The 13,619-nt window shown below is 37.1% G+C and overlaps 1 protein-coding gene across 8 annotated transcripts; it reads left to right on the top strand.

Moving 5' to 3' along the window:
* Positions 1-470: 470 nt before the first annotated feature.
* LOC112518994 lies at positions 471-10,043 on the top strand. Of its 8 annotated transcripts, XR_003069889.1 has the most exons (9): positions 471-529; positions 781-1,350; positions 1,704-2,138; positions 4,039-4,558; positions 5,625-6,969; positions 7,210-7,365; positions 7,718-7,792; positions 8,034-8,164; positions 9,635-10,043. XR_003069889.1 is itself a non-coding variant. In XM_025126848.1 (7 exons), exons 2-6 carry the CDS (start codon positions 828-830, stop codon positions 7,324-7,326), a joined length of 2,940 nt encoding a protein of 979 aa, XP_024982616.1. In that variant the 5' UTR covers positions 471-529; positions 781-827; the 3' UTR covers positions 7,327-7,336; positions 7,718-9,104. The 8 variants fall into 8 exon arrangements, 3 of the variants coding, with proteins under 3 accessions (XP_024982616.1, XP_024982612.1, XP_024982613.1); XR_003069892.1 differs by lacking the exon at positions 9,635-10,043 and having other exon boundaries at positions 7,210-7,336; positions 8,039-9,104; XR_003069891.1 differs by lacking the exon at positions 9,635-10,043 and having other exon boundaries at positions 7,210-7,336; positions 8,034-9,104.
* Positions 10,044-13,619: the final 3,576 nt, after the last annotated feature.

Here is a 13,619-nt window from a genome sequence, read left to right as displayed (position 1 = left end):
GAACAGAAACACGAGTCTATGACGATAATAGGGCTACCGTGTTTCCAGACTGTTTCAGAAAGAGAACCAGAACATTATGGACATCACGAAGAATCACCTTGTAGTCTTTGATTAGAGAAACAAATGACGAACTCAATTCCATGCCACTTCAAAGGGCTTGGATATTGACCAGACAGTCAATTTCCACCACCACCTGCCTCTAGCCTATGTCGTTAATCCAACTCAATGCTTCCTTGAGTTGAGTTGAAACATATCTCAACAAGCCAACAATTGAAAAATTTCGACCAATTAGTCAAATTGTTTTATGGAACACAAGGTTTTGAAAAATCATGAAAATGTGAGGACTGAAAAGGGAAACACAAGAAAGTACAAGGGTGCAATTTGAAAACAACGATATTACGAATCAAGCAAACACGGCCTTATGTGACTTCCATGCCCTTTTTACCCGAAAAGATATCGACCCCGTACGCGTCATCTTCTAACCACTATCCCCTCAAGAGTATTCCGCCGTCGACCGCCACAAACCACCGTATGTCTCTTCCTATCTGTCACCATCTCCGTCCCCGTGTGTGTGTTTCTTTGACGTATAACTTGAATTTTGTGTTTGATTTCACTAAATTATTTCTATGTTTACACATTTTTGCGTTCTGTGTTAGGGTTAGGGTTAGGGTTTTGAATCTGTGAAATTGATTTTCAGATATTGACAGTAATTTAACTTGAAACTAGTACATATTAGAACTTAATGGTTATTATTGATTTGACTCGTTGATACCATATCAGGATTGGATAGCAAGATCCGAGGGTTCGTGGTAAATTTTGGGGTTTATATGGCTGATCGTAACTTGGCGGTGGTGAAGCCAATATGGATGAAGCAAGCAGAAGAAGCAAAACTAAAGAGCGAAGCTGAGAAAGATGCGGCGGCTAAGGCGGCCTTCGAGGCTACCTTCAAGGATGTTGAGAAGAACCGTGAGCCTGCTGCTTTGTCGGATAGTGACGGCGATGAAGAAGAAGACTTGACTAACAAGCCTATTGGGCCAGTGGACCCCTCCAAGTGCACGGCTGCTGGGACTGGGGTTGCAGGAGGGACGGCATGCGCGCCGTCATCCTTTGTTGTCGTTACAAAGGATTCAGATGGTCGTAAAGTTCCCAATGGTGGAGCCCTGGTTAAGGTGAAGGTTTCACCTGGGGTGGGTGTTGGAGGATCCGAGCAGGAAGGGATTGTGAAGGATATGGGTGATGGGACCTATACAGTTACTTATGTGGTTCCGAAGAGAGGGAACTACATGCTGGATGTTGAGTGTGACGGCAAGCCTATCATGGGGAGCCCTTTTCCGGTTTTCTTTAGTGCAGGTATTGCATCATTTGTCATGTTTATAGATGTATATCTGAATTTTCGTGCCTATATTGTTCTTGCATTGATGGCTACTTGTATTATTCAAATTAAACTGGCAAAGAGCTGTGTGTGCTACAGTCACCTTATCTTTAAAATAGACATCATTCATCAACATGTGAATAACACCATATGTGAATTTAAATGTCATTCGCTTCAAATGTGTTAATTTGTTTCTAAAAGGATAAAGTGGGAGAGGGATTTAAACTCATGACATCCAAGATACTGGGCGGCGCTGAATAGCTTCAATCTAAATGTTAGATAGAGATTGTAGATGTTAACTAACTATGATTTTGGCAAACGTTTTTCTCAGGCACAACTACTGGAGGGCTTCTGGGTTTTGCTCCACAAGTGAATTTCCCCAATTTGGTTAATCAGACGATGCCGAACATGCCAAATTACTCTGGTTCTGTTTCAGGTGCATTTCCTGGACTGCTTGGAATGATTCCTGGTATTGTGCCTAGTGCCTCAGGTGGGGTAGTCTTGCCTGGGATTGGAGCATCTCTTGGGGAAGTTTGCAGAGAGTATCTGAATGGACGCTGTGTCAAAACTGATTGCAAGTTCAGTCATCCGCCACACAATCTGCTGATGACTGCTCTGGCATCCACGAGTACCATGGGAACTCTTAGTCAAGCACCGATGGCGCCATCTGCAGCTGCAATGGCAGCTGCACAGGCCATTGTTGCTGCTCAAGCACTCCAGGCACATGCTTCCAGTGCACAAGCTCATTCATCTAGAGACACTTCTGGTATCAACTTACTTGGCCTTATTTTGTTGAATTCGATCATTATATATTTACCTTCTTGGAGAAAACAATTAATAATGAATTCATCCTTGAAGTGGTAAAATGAACCAGATCTTTGTCTAACTTGTGATGTTTTTGGTAGCTTAGCTATATATAAATTTTACTCCCAATAAAAAAATCACATAAATGTTGTTGAGATGCTCCATGGAAATCAGTTGAACTTCTTGACTATTTACATTACAATAATTCCATGATATCATATGTTCTTATTAAAATTGTCGTACTTCGTGGACTTAATTGTACCATAAAAGTACACTGTATTCTATTTCTTGATTGAAGAAGTAGAATTTGGTGGTGCAGTTGACAAGCGTCTATGAACAAATAAACGATGCATTCCAGTAGAGCTTCCAAAATTGGCCTGACATCCATTTCTTTTTACACCCTTTGTCTTGTAAATATTGCAACAAATGTTTATATTAATTGCATTTTCTTATTTGGAAAATTGATAAAATCGTTGCTTTTGAGTTATGAGTAAAAAATGGTCCAGAACTATTTGTGGGGCTTTAAATCTCAACGCCCGAGTAATTCTTTTTCATTGTTGGTGCCAGTTGTGTGTATAGTTCAGCTGTCATGTCTCTGACCTTATCACCTGTTAATGGTTACCGACAAAGGCATTTTTGTTTTTTAAATCACAACCTTTGTTATCAACATCTTATTAAATTTTAAAAGGACTCCTGCTTCCTTTCTTTTGTCGCTTTCCTTCTTCTCTTCATTCCATTGATCAATCTAAGAAGTAAAATTTTCCAAAAAATGACCATTTCTAATGATCATATGAACTGAACTAATAGGGAGAGGGGAAGTGTGGGGAGAAGAGGGAGAGGTTTGGACCTGATTGGGGAGGGTTAGTCACGATAGGGACCATCTATGCAGAGTTTGTACTCAATGACATAATTCTGCAGATGGATGTGTTTAGACATTGTCCATTGTTGTCATTACAAGTTATTGGTGAGATTGATGTTGGTATACATGATTCCTCCTATTTTCTCATTATTGGAAGATATTTTAGAAACATAATGGTATTGTATCCTATAAAATAGTGTTTGTGTTAGAGGCATAGCTTAATGGGTCACCATGGTGTCATGGTGGTGTCCAAGTGTTTTATTGACCTCTCTCCTTGGAGCACTAAACAGGTCTTCACTTGTTGACTACTTTTCATGACTAAGCACAGTTCTAGGCTGTACAACAGTAAGTCAGAAGCTTGTTATCTATTACTTAGTTTTATTTGGTTATCTGTTTTTTTTTTTACTATTATGTGTTCACTAAACAATATGTTGTTTCATGCTTTCGTTTATTTATTTAATGTTATTCATAACAGAAGCAAACACCACACACCAATTTATTTGATTCATTTTATTTATGACTTGTGTTTTTACTGTTTAACATGTATTTACTAATTTATAACTTCATTTTGATTATTGTTACTTTGATTTTGAAAATTGAGTTTTCTTCTTATTTTTCTGACCTAATCAAGGCAGGAGAAGAGTAAGCAATGTACACTAATTTCTACATGATCTGCAAGTCTTCAATGCAATATTGTTTTAAGTTTTGAGATTGAATTTTCATGACCTAGATTGTTTTTTACCTGATTTGCTGACTTGCATCGATTTTAATTTTTCTGAAGTAAGCAAATGTACAATATATCAATGTAATGATATATACGTTTATAGAAAACACTTAGAGAAGAACTTGTCAACACGGACGTGGTGGGTGCCAAGGCATTTTGGGGGTTGGATACCGCCATTATTCACCTTGGCACCGTGAGAACTATGGTTTGAAGCAATATATATTCCAGTCTTTGCAGTTTACCTCTGTAGTTGCTTAATTCTTGTTGCTTTCTTTTCAGGATCAGCAGACAAGGCAGCGAAGACGGATTCCTTGAAGAAAACTCTACAAGTTAGTAACCTGAGCCCACTGCTTACTGCGGATCAGCTGAAACAGTTTTTTAGTTTTTGTGGCACAGTTATTGACTGTAGTATCACAGATTCTAAGCATTTTGCTTACATTGAATATTCAAAACCTGAAGAAGCAACTGCTGCACTTGCATTAAATAACATGGATGTTTTAGGCCGCCCATTGAATGTTGAAATGGCAAAGTCATTGCCTCAGAAGCCTGCCAATATGAATGCTGCCCTTGGTTCATCTTCTTTGCCAATGGTGATGCAGCAGGCTGTTGCAATGCAACAGATGCAATTTCAGCAGGCTCTGCTAATGCAGCAAACCATGAACGCACAACAGGCAGCTAATCGAGCAGCAACCATGAAGACTGCAACAGAATTAGCAGCAGCTAGAGCTGCGGAAATAAGTATGAAGTTAAAAGCTGAAGGGATAATTGGAAATGACGATGAACCAATTAAAAGTCCCAGGTATTCCCATTATGTTGTTATTAGTTCTTTAATCTTATGTCTCATCATATACTTACTAAGAGAAACTGTGACGTGGACTCGGTAGTGATATTTTTTAACAAAGTTGATACCAGTATCTGGATGGCATATTATTTTTCAAGTAATCTTGAAAGTGTTGCAGGCTTAGTTTTAGGATTATCAGTCACGTCACTGTATTTGCAGCCATGTTTGACATATCATGTACTCAAACTCTTCCTGTTCATGTGTGACATTGGTTGTTAGAGTTCATATTAATAAACTGATGACAAACATGATGTTATATAACTAGTAAGTGGAAATTGGAGGTCCAGGCCCAAAATCACTCTAAATGTATCTCCCCTGGCCTCAGAAAGATGAGGAGCCTTGGCGCATTCCAGTCTCTGACACTATTAGGACTTCCTATGTTTGGTTGGAGGGTTTTTACCGTCTCAGTTGGTTACAGATTTGAGGTAACAATTTTTTGTATAAAGAAATTATTTGCTGAAGATATTCTTCAAACTTTATATGATTTAAATGACATTCTCAAACTTGATTCCTTCTTTTCATACTAGTTCAAAGTTTCTGTAGGAGTTGCTTTCATTACAAGTATGAAAAAAAAAATTTATATAAAGGCTTGCAATTTAACCCATGAAAAAGGAACAAAAGAGGCTTGTAGTGTGACCTGCAAAGCAGCTCTGGCATCCATGTTGCATGATGATAACATTTATCAAACTGAAATATGTTCACAATTAATCGTTATCGTTCCATAGAAGGCTTTGTGGTTTCTTTGATTCTAGATTCTTGATTCCACTTCTCATCTCTGTTTTGTGGGTCCCATTTCATTTATCCTCACATTCTGGAAATTGAAACTGCAAACTGGCAAGGCAAAATGACATGAACTAAAAGAATTGACCTAGAACCTTTTAATCCTGTAAATTGTACACTGGAGCTTTCATATCAAATTTTACAGAAGGTAAAATCCGGCAATTAATTTACCATGATCATGATTTAAGCTTCGTGATTCCCTTTCTATTTTTCTTTAATAGCTGATGAATCTGAGTGTTTGTAGGTCACCTTCTCCCGTCCCCGCAAGGTCGAGATCTAAATCAAAGTCTCCTGTCATTTATCAACGAAGGAGGAGGTCTCGCTCCTTTTCACCTCAGCATCGTCGTATGAGGGATTATAGATCCAGATCACCTGTAAGATCCCGCCATTACTTCAGTTATGAGTATGAAAGGCGGCCTTTTAGGGACATTAGGGGTGGTAGTGACCGAAGTAGAAGACGAGAATATGGCAGATCAAATGATCGTCATGCTTGGAGAAATAGGAGCAGGAGTGTGAGTCCACGTGCCAGAAAGTCTTACCGTGATGGTTCAGAATCTCCTAAACGCCGTCGTGAAAGTCCAACCCATAGGCCAAAAAAATCCTCTCAGGCCACCTCTAGATCTCCAGTTAGTCATCGAGGAAACAGGTCACCACCAAAAAGTGATGATCAGACTAAAGAAAAACACAGAAGGCGTTCCAGGTCAGGATCTTTGGATGTCAAGCATCGGTCTGATGATAAGATTGACGACAGTAGGGAGGAAAGAGCAAAACGTCGTGAACGGAGACGATCAAGGTCTAGATCTTTAGTCAGGTCATCACCAAAAAGTGATGATCAGACTAAAGAAAAAAACAGAAGGCGTTCCAGGTCAGGATCTTTGGATGCCAAGCATCAGTCTAATGATAAGATTGACGACAGTAGGGAGGAAAGATCAAAACGTCGTGAAAGGAGGCGATCAAGGTCTAGATCTTTAGAAGGTAAGCACCGTTCAGGTGATAAATCAAGTGACACAAAACAAAGGGATCGTAGGTACTCCAGGTCACTCTCAGCAGAAGATAAGCATCATAGTCGCAGTAATTTGAATACAAGAATTTTGGATGATGGTAAATCAAAGCACAGAAGACGCTCCAGGACTAGGAGTCCAGAAGATAACCATCGCTCGAGCGATAAAACCGATAGAAGCAGGAAGGAAAAGTCAAAGTATCATGCTAGAAGGCAGTCTAGGTCAGCATCTCCAGAAGGTAGGCGTCACAAAGGGAGTAGAAAATCCCCAGGACGTTCGGATGAACATAAAGCAAAACACAGAAGGCGGTCAAGGTCAAAATCAGCAGAACATAATCGATTGAACAATGATGATCATGATCCTGATTGGTCTGGTGACGTTAATGCAGAGCGTAATTCTAACTCAAACATTTTAAAGGATATCAAGGAGGATGGTGCATCATTTCCTTCACCTCGAGCTGACAATGTAACTTACCCAGATGACTCAAAAGGTGGAAGCGACCCCTTCAAGTCTGAAACTTATAGAGATGGTGAAAGGGATCACAAGACAGCCCAGGTTACTGTGAAGAAACCACATGATGCTGAAGAAGTATGATATGAGCCATGTAATTGTTGGCATTATTGTAAAGCAGTAGCACTTGATAATGCTTGACAAGTATGTTGCCTGGATTAGTTTCACGGAATTGGGATTTTGAGGAAAGAGATATTGGTTCCTGGAATATGCCTGACGCATGGAGGATTCCCTGGCTTTCTCTTAGGCTCTCAGAAGTCAGAATGTTATCTCGATCTTTGGGCTCTGTAGAATAAACGAGTTTGTTTTCTTTTGCAGGTTCAACAGGAATATGCTGGCTTCACTCTTTCTGCTGATTTTAATTGGTTAAAATGTTTGAAGAACTTTTCTGCACCCCTAACTGGAGTCTGCAATGCAATGTTTTTAGCGACTTAATCAGCTTAATGTATGTCCTATTGCTACCTCCATCATTAGGTAGTGATATCTTAACTGACTGAAGTGTTCTTTTAAGGAATATCATTAGTATGTTCTGTTAGCTGTGTGCTGTTTCTATTATTCGTTTACAGGGTTTCACTGGTAGGTCTGTTTTTAGATAATAAGTCTTCCATGTGGTGCAAGATGGAGCCTTACATCTATGATAATTGTGTTATGTGCTTTAAACAAGTTATGTTTCTTTTAGAAGTTTGCTTTTTGAGTCAACACCCTTTTTCTTGTTTTTTGCAATTAGCATGGAAAAGTGTAATATTTGTGGGGATTCATTTTTACAGCTGAAAATAGGTTTACCTTTCATTGCATGGTGGCCACGTTATAATTTAAACACATGCAGGTTGCTGGCTGGTTTCTTGTGGCGCTTTATCAGATCCACTTGGCAGGGTTTTTCTTGTCTGGTTGTATATAAAAGGTATGGAGCCGAACATTAGTTCAAATGGCAGGCTCTTATGATGTTGAGCTTGCCAACCAGTTCTTGAAATCTTTTGGAGTTCGGAGTGGTTTGAAGTGAAACATATATTTGCAAAGTATTAGATTGCAATAACAAGATTGTATGCACCTTACCCTGTGTCTTTTTCCCTTTTTTGCCTTTCCCCCTTTTTCTTCTCTTTCCCCTTTCTTCCTTTTCTTTTTTTCTTAAAATTGTTGATTAGGTCAGCTTTTTTAAGACCGACCGCAGCCAGGTGTCGCCGAGCTGACTAGTATCTTGATGCATGAAGTACAGAGCAGATTGGCTAACTATGTGTTCTTTTATCCTGGTGAACTGGGATGTGTTAATTGGCAGGTAATAGTTCTTTGAACATTGTAGTTGTCTATAAGAAATGGCATGCCAAAGGGTCAATGGCCTGGCGGCACTCGGGTGCGGGTAGATCTCAACCTCCTTGGAGGTCAAGGGTTCAAGCCTCATCAAAGGTGAGGTGTGTGTGTGAGTTTTGGCATATATAACTTAAAAAAAGAAAAAAAAATGGCATTGCTATATGATGTTAATGTAATATGCTGGAATATGTGGATTTGCTACAGCAGATGTCTCATAATTTGAATCTTAGTGAATGCTTTACTAAACACTTTCACTTATAGCCATAGTATTTGTTTCATCAATTACTATCAGAGGTCATTGGGTTGACTATTTTTAAATATCTAAAACTTAAGGTCGCCAATGCTTAACTTAACTAGACACCATTTACTTGCTACCTTATGGTATTATTTGTTTTCCTATAACACTCTGCACCACCGACTCTGGTCTTCTTGTCAGAGTCTCCATCATTGCTTCTCAATTGTTCCAATGTAGTAGTCTTTGAAACACATAATTAACTTTATTATATTGGTATGACACGTTTTTCCCCCCTTTTTCCCCCTTCATTTTGATGCGAGTACTGAGTAGCAAGATAGAACGGAATGCTGGGTTGCGAGGGTTCAATGTTGTTCCCTTAATCCACACTAAGACCAACAACCATTATAGTACCAGCTATCTATTTTTCAAAAGAAAGAAACGTAATTGAACAAACATAAGACAAAGGTCACCCTATAACTGTTTTTATAGTGTTGATGTTAGCATTATCCTTATTTATCAGATTCCTAGCGAATGAGTCCCCTGTTTTTCTTCATATCCATTGACACGAGGAGTTCCATATTACCCAGATGTAAATTTAGCAGCTATTACTTTGTATCCTTTTTTTTTTATTAACCTGGATATCCAACCCGCTATGCGAGCCGACTAAGCCCAGGGCGACCACCTGCTTTGCGGATAGCCCGGAGTCACCGCATTTGAATCTCCGTGGCCACAAGGGGATTTTTATTTCTCCTTGGATTTGAACTCGAGACCTCCAGGCACTTCAAGCTCAAACCAATCAGTCACCACACTTGTAGTTTATTACCTTGTATCCTTTAGATTTGTACTCTTGAATGTTTGAAGTGCTGCTGAGGTTGTCTTGGACGCGAAGCTGTGTAGTTTGATCCTTGTCTATTTAACTATGGTTTGGCTTGTTGAATTAGATTCAAGTTTGATGCTTGATTGTTATGTGTCATACATTTCGAGTCGGTACCTGGTTAAGTTTGCTTTTATTTGTGTATCTTGTTAGGTATGTGTACATCTTACCCTCCCCAGACCGCACCTTCTTCAGGATTTATTGGGTTTTTAGGTTTTGATTTGGAGTTGATAGCACAAGGATATCGTTGACGTAGGTGCTAGTGATTGCTATATGAATCTGTTATACATTAATGTAAAGTAACCCACAAGAGAGTGGTTTGTCTGCAGGTTCTGCTGTGTTATTAATAGAGTTTTTAGCATGTGGGGTTGTGATAGAATGATGAAGAGGGTCTAGATGTTGACTTTTTAACCACCATTAGAAAGCGATGCTGCCTGAAAGGATGAATCAGATAGAGTTGAAAAAGAGAGTGACAATGGACCTTTTTCAGGTCAGAGCTTGCGTGTGAGATGGAACCAATAGATAAAACCTTTGATTGTTGGTCATGAGTACTGATCTGCCTGAAGGCCAATGCCAACTTCGTAGGGGAGTATTCGAGCTTAAATCTTGGGGTGAATTATAGGGAATATGTGCCGGTGGTCTGGTCATGTTGATAAGAAAACGATCACGTGTTGTGGGGTCAAAACCCAATATTTCATCTTTGTATATACATTTTGGAGGGATATAGATAGAAAGATGGCTGGGGTGGGAAATTATGAATTAAACTTCTTTTCCTGGAGAAGTAAATGATAGTATCTGGATTCATATATAAATATTTGAATTTTATTTATTTATAATATTTAAACCTTAGTACTTTTTTTTTTTTTTGAATTTTCCATCATAAGGAAACGTACAAGGAAAGCAAAGGTTGGTTGGTGCAATAGTTAATTAAATTTGTCCTTCAATATTAATTTCCATCATGTGCTTGTTATATATATATATATATATATATAGAGAGAGAGAGAGAGAGAGAGATTTTGAGATTTGGGATGATGTGAGACCAAAGGTTTTTTGTGAGATTCTTAAGACCAATTTTCAACCCTTAGATTAGATCTATAATCTGAACATTTAAAATCATAAATTTGCCATGAGGTTTCTCAATAATCATAAAATTGTTACCGTGCAACTTTAGAACATTAGATCATTAACTTATAAAGTTGATCAGTGAACATAAATTGGCTTACGGGTCTCACGAAAAACCCTTGGTACCATGTGAATTCAACCCCTCCCCCCCAACACACATACACACACACACATATATATATATATATATATATATATATATATATATATATATATATATATATATATATATATAAAGAGATCTTCACTTTTGGATGCAGATTAAGATGAGATACACTTGATCAGTCCTCGTATCAAGCGTAATTCATGGGTGGGTTTGAGATTAAAGGTGATCAAGGGTCCAGATACATTCTTATACTTCTCACTTTAACTCTCATTCTCACATGATCTTTCGTCTATACGTGTGCATGCGCGCGCACATATTTTTATATATATAAAAATATAACGAGAATGTGAGAATTGAACCACTAATCATGTGAAACAATTCATGTGAAACAAAAAATAGGTATAAAAAATAATCACATTTGCATACATCATTTCCTAATGCAAAAGTGGTTATGACTTGTTAATGTTATCGTGGTTTTCATTTGACCAGTTCTATATATCGGTGTGTTTTACAAACACCGTGTTTTAATGTAATGTTATGGACATTTTATAAATATCAGTTCAAAATCATCTTGTTATAATCATAATTGATATGTTATTACTTGTAGTAACAAGTGGTATGACGTTTTCGGTCTGTAGTTCTTGTTCATGTCTTATAGGTTTCAGTTTAAGCTAAAATTGCATTAAGCTCGAATGGCTTGTGGCGAAACATATTAGGAACCGAAGAGAAGCAAGGAATGAACGACCTTCAATCCTTATTTGGTTTTCTAGTTTCTTGTAAACACTAGACAATTTGTATTCATCTATCACAACATTGTGAAGATCCACAATGTAGCATTTACTTTTTTCTATATATAGAGGGTGTTTATTTTACAAACCATACAAACAAATTTCATCAGCTCATCTGGTCTAATGAATATTTGATCCAATAGATATTTCAATTATTTTCTAATATAAAACGTTGATCATAATAAATGAACTATTGTAATATTCATTTCTATAGATATCTTACATAATTGGTTTGTACGGTATTAATGAGGAAGTTTACAAATGATCCGTCTCTCTCTCTCTCTCTCTCTCTCTTGTGTAATAGGCGAACGATCGTGAGAGAAGAAGAGTTAAGGTAAAAAACGTAAGAAGAGATTTGGTTCCTTGATCATCTCTAATCTCAAACCTATCAATGAATCGCGTTTATTGCAGGGAATGATCCGGTGTATGTTCGTGCATCTCATCCTAATTTGCATCTAAGGATGAAGATTCTTTCTTACGTTTTTCACTTTAACTATCACATTTGTTCAACTAATGCAACCCAATTAATTAAGATATTTATAAAAATGATTAGAGTTCATTTATTATGATTTGAATATTTATGAAAGATAACTAGAGTTCATTAATTATGATCAATACTTTATATTAGAAAACAATCAAAACTTTTATGAAATCACATATTCATCAAATTAAGTGGACGGTTAAGATTGAGTTGTACAAATGTAAATGGTTGCATTGATCACTTTTAATCTCAAGCACGTCCATCAAAAAGTAGAGATCTCTTTTTACGTTTCTTACCTTTAACTCTCATTCTCATAAGAGTCGAACCCTGTAGCGTATAGAATCCAATGGTTAATTAAAAAGGTCATAAAACAGGTTCTAAATCCAAATCATTAAATGGAGCCCATTTTAGTATGGTAGCCTTGTAATCAATTTTTTTTTTCCAGGTGACAAGATTGTCAATGGTTGGAGGTCATGAAAAGGACTATTATGGTAGCAACAACCAAATTCAAAGCTAAGAATGGTCAAAGGGACCGTTTATCAAATACTTACTCGGTAAGTGTTTATTGGTAAAATTTAACACTATTGTTTACTTTACGGGTAAGATTTTAGTCCGCCAAAACGACATCGTATGTAACAATTTACACGGTAAGTGCTTACCGTGGTAAGAGTCGTCACTATCATTTACCGGGTAAGAACTCTTGGTTCTTGTCTCGCTCTTACCGGGTTAAACGTTTGGTAAACAGCCCCTAAGAATGAAAAAGACGATGAATTTTCTAAGTATTAGGAAATGAAGATTAAAAACCCGTTCGAGAAAATTTATGATTTCAAAACTCGATCGATTTTAAAAATTTAGATATAATTTTATTTTATTGTTTTTTATAATTCAAAGTTGTGATTTTAATAATTAACTTCGAATGAATAATATAATTGATGGTCTTATTATTTGACAAATAATTAATGGCTACTTACTAAAAATAGGAAATGAAATGGAATTCAATTGCATTCATTTGTGAATTTATAGTTGGATGTAAATAATAAATAATAATATTAATTCTAATCATTTAAAATATTAATTATTAAATTTCAATAACTGATTAAATGATCTATTTATTTGGGTGGTGAAATGAATGGAAAATACGAACGATTGTGTGAGAATAAGAGTTAAAATGAGAAATGATCCCTGATCACTTTTAATCTCATGTCCACTCATAAATTACGTTTTAGAAGAGAATTGATCAGGTACATCTCGTTGCACCTTATTAATTGAAAGGTGGAGATCTATTCTTACGGTTATCACCATAACTTCCATTCACACGAAACCCAACCCTCGATGAAATATGGTGATATTGAATTCCTTTTATTTTGATTATAACAAGGTTCATAATGGCGTGAAACATGGCATGACAACGAGGTCAAACTTCAAGCCTTAGGAGCTAAGACGAAGCCATGCCATTTTTTAAGGTGTGACTTATGGCGGCAAATATCTTTTTCATATATAATATTGTGTGCAAAAACATATGTTTTGTACTGTTAGTCAATAATAATAAACAATTTAAATTAGGTTATATATTTTAGTCGATAAGACATAAAAGACGTAAAGGAAAGTCAAATATCACATTATAAAAATCGCGCATTAGACCATGCGTACCACAAGCTTAACGTGGCGTGAGACACAAGCCTTGAGTTACGACGCACCACTGCGGCTGTTGAGGCGAGTCTTTTAGGACTATGATAATAAAACAAATAAATATAACTTATTAGAATTTGTCATTCGATTTTTATCGAATTATATTGAACAAAATATCAGGGTTGTTA

This window comes from Cynara cardunculus (genome assembly GCF_001531365.2).
Source record: "Cynara cardunculus var. scolymus isolate 2C chromosome LG 10, CcrdV1, whole genome shotgun sequence".
In the NCBI taxonomy this organism is placed as follows: domain Eukaryota; kingdom Viridiplantae; phylum Streptophyta; class Magnoliopsida; order Asterales; family Asteraceae; genus Cynara; species Cynara cardunculus.
Note: the sequence above shows the minus strand (reverse complement) of the source record. Positions and strands in the feature narration are given on the sequence as shown.

Excerpts from the sequence above, each read along its gene's own strand:
- LOC112518994 (XM_025126848.1), top strand. The coding sequence starts at position 828 with ATGGCTGATCGTAACTTGGCGGTGGTGAAGCCAATATGGATGAAGCAA. Across the intron at positions 2,139-4,038 it reads TTCATCTAGAGACACTTCTG|GATCAGCAGACAAGGCAGCG; the intron begins GTATCAACTTAC and ends CTTTCTTTTCAG. Across the intron at positions 4,559-5,624 it reads GAACCAATTAAAAGTCCCAG|GTCACCTTCTCCCGTCCCCG; the intron begins GTATTCCCATTA and ends GAGTGTTTGTAG.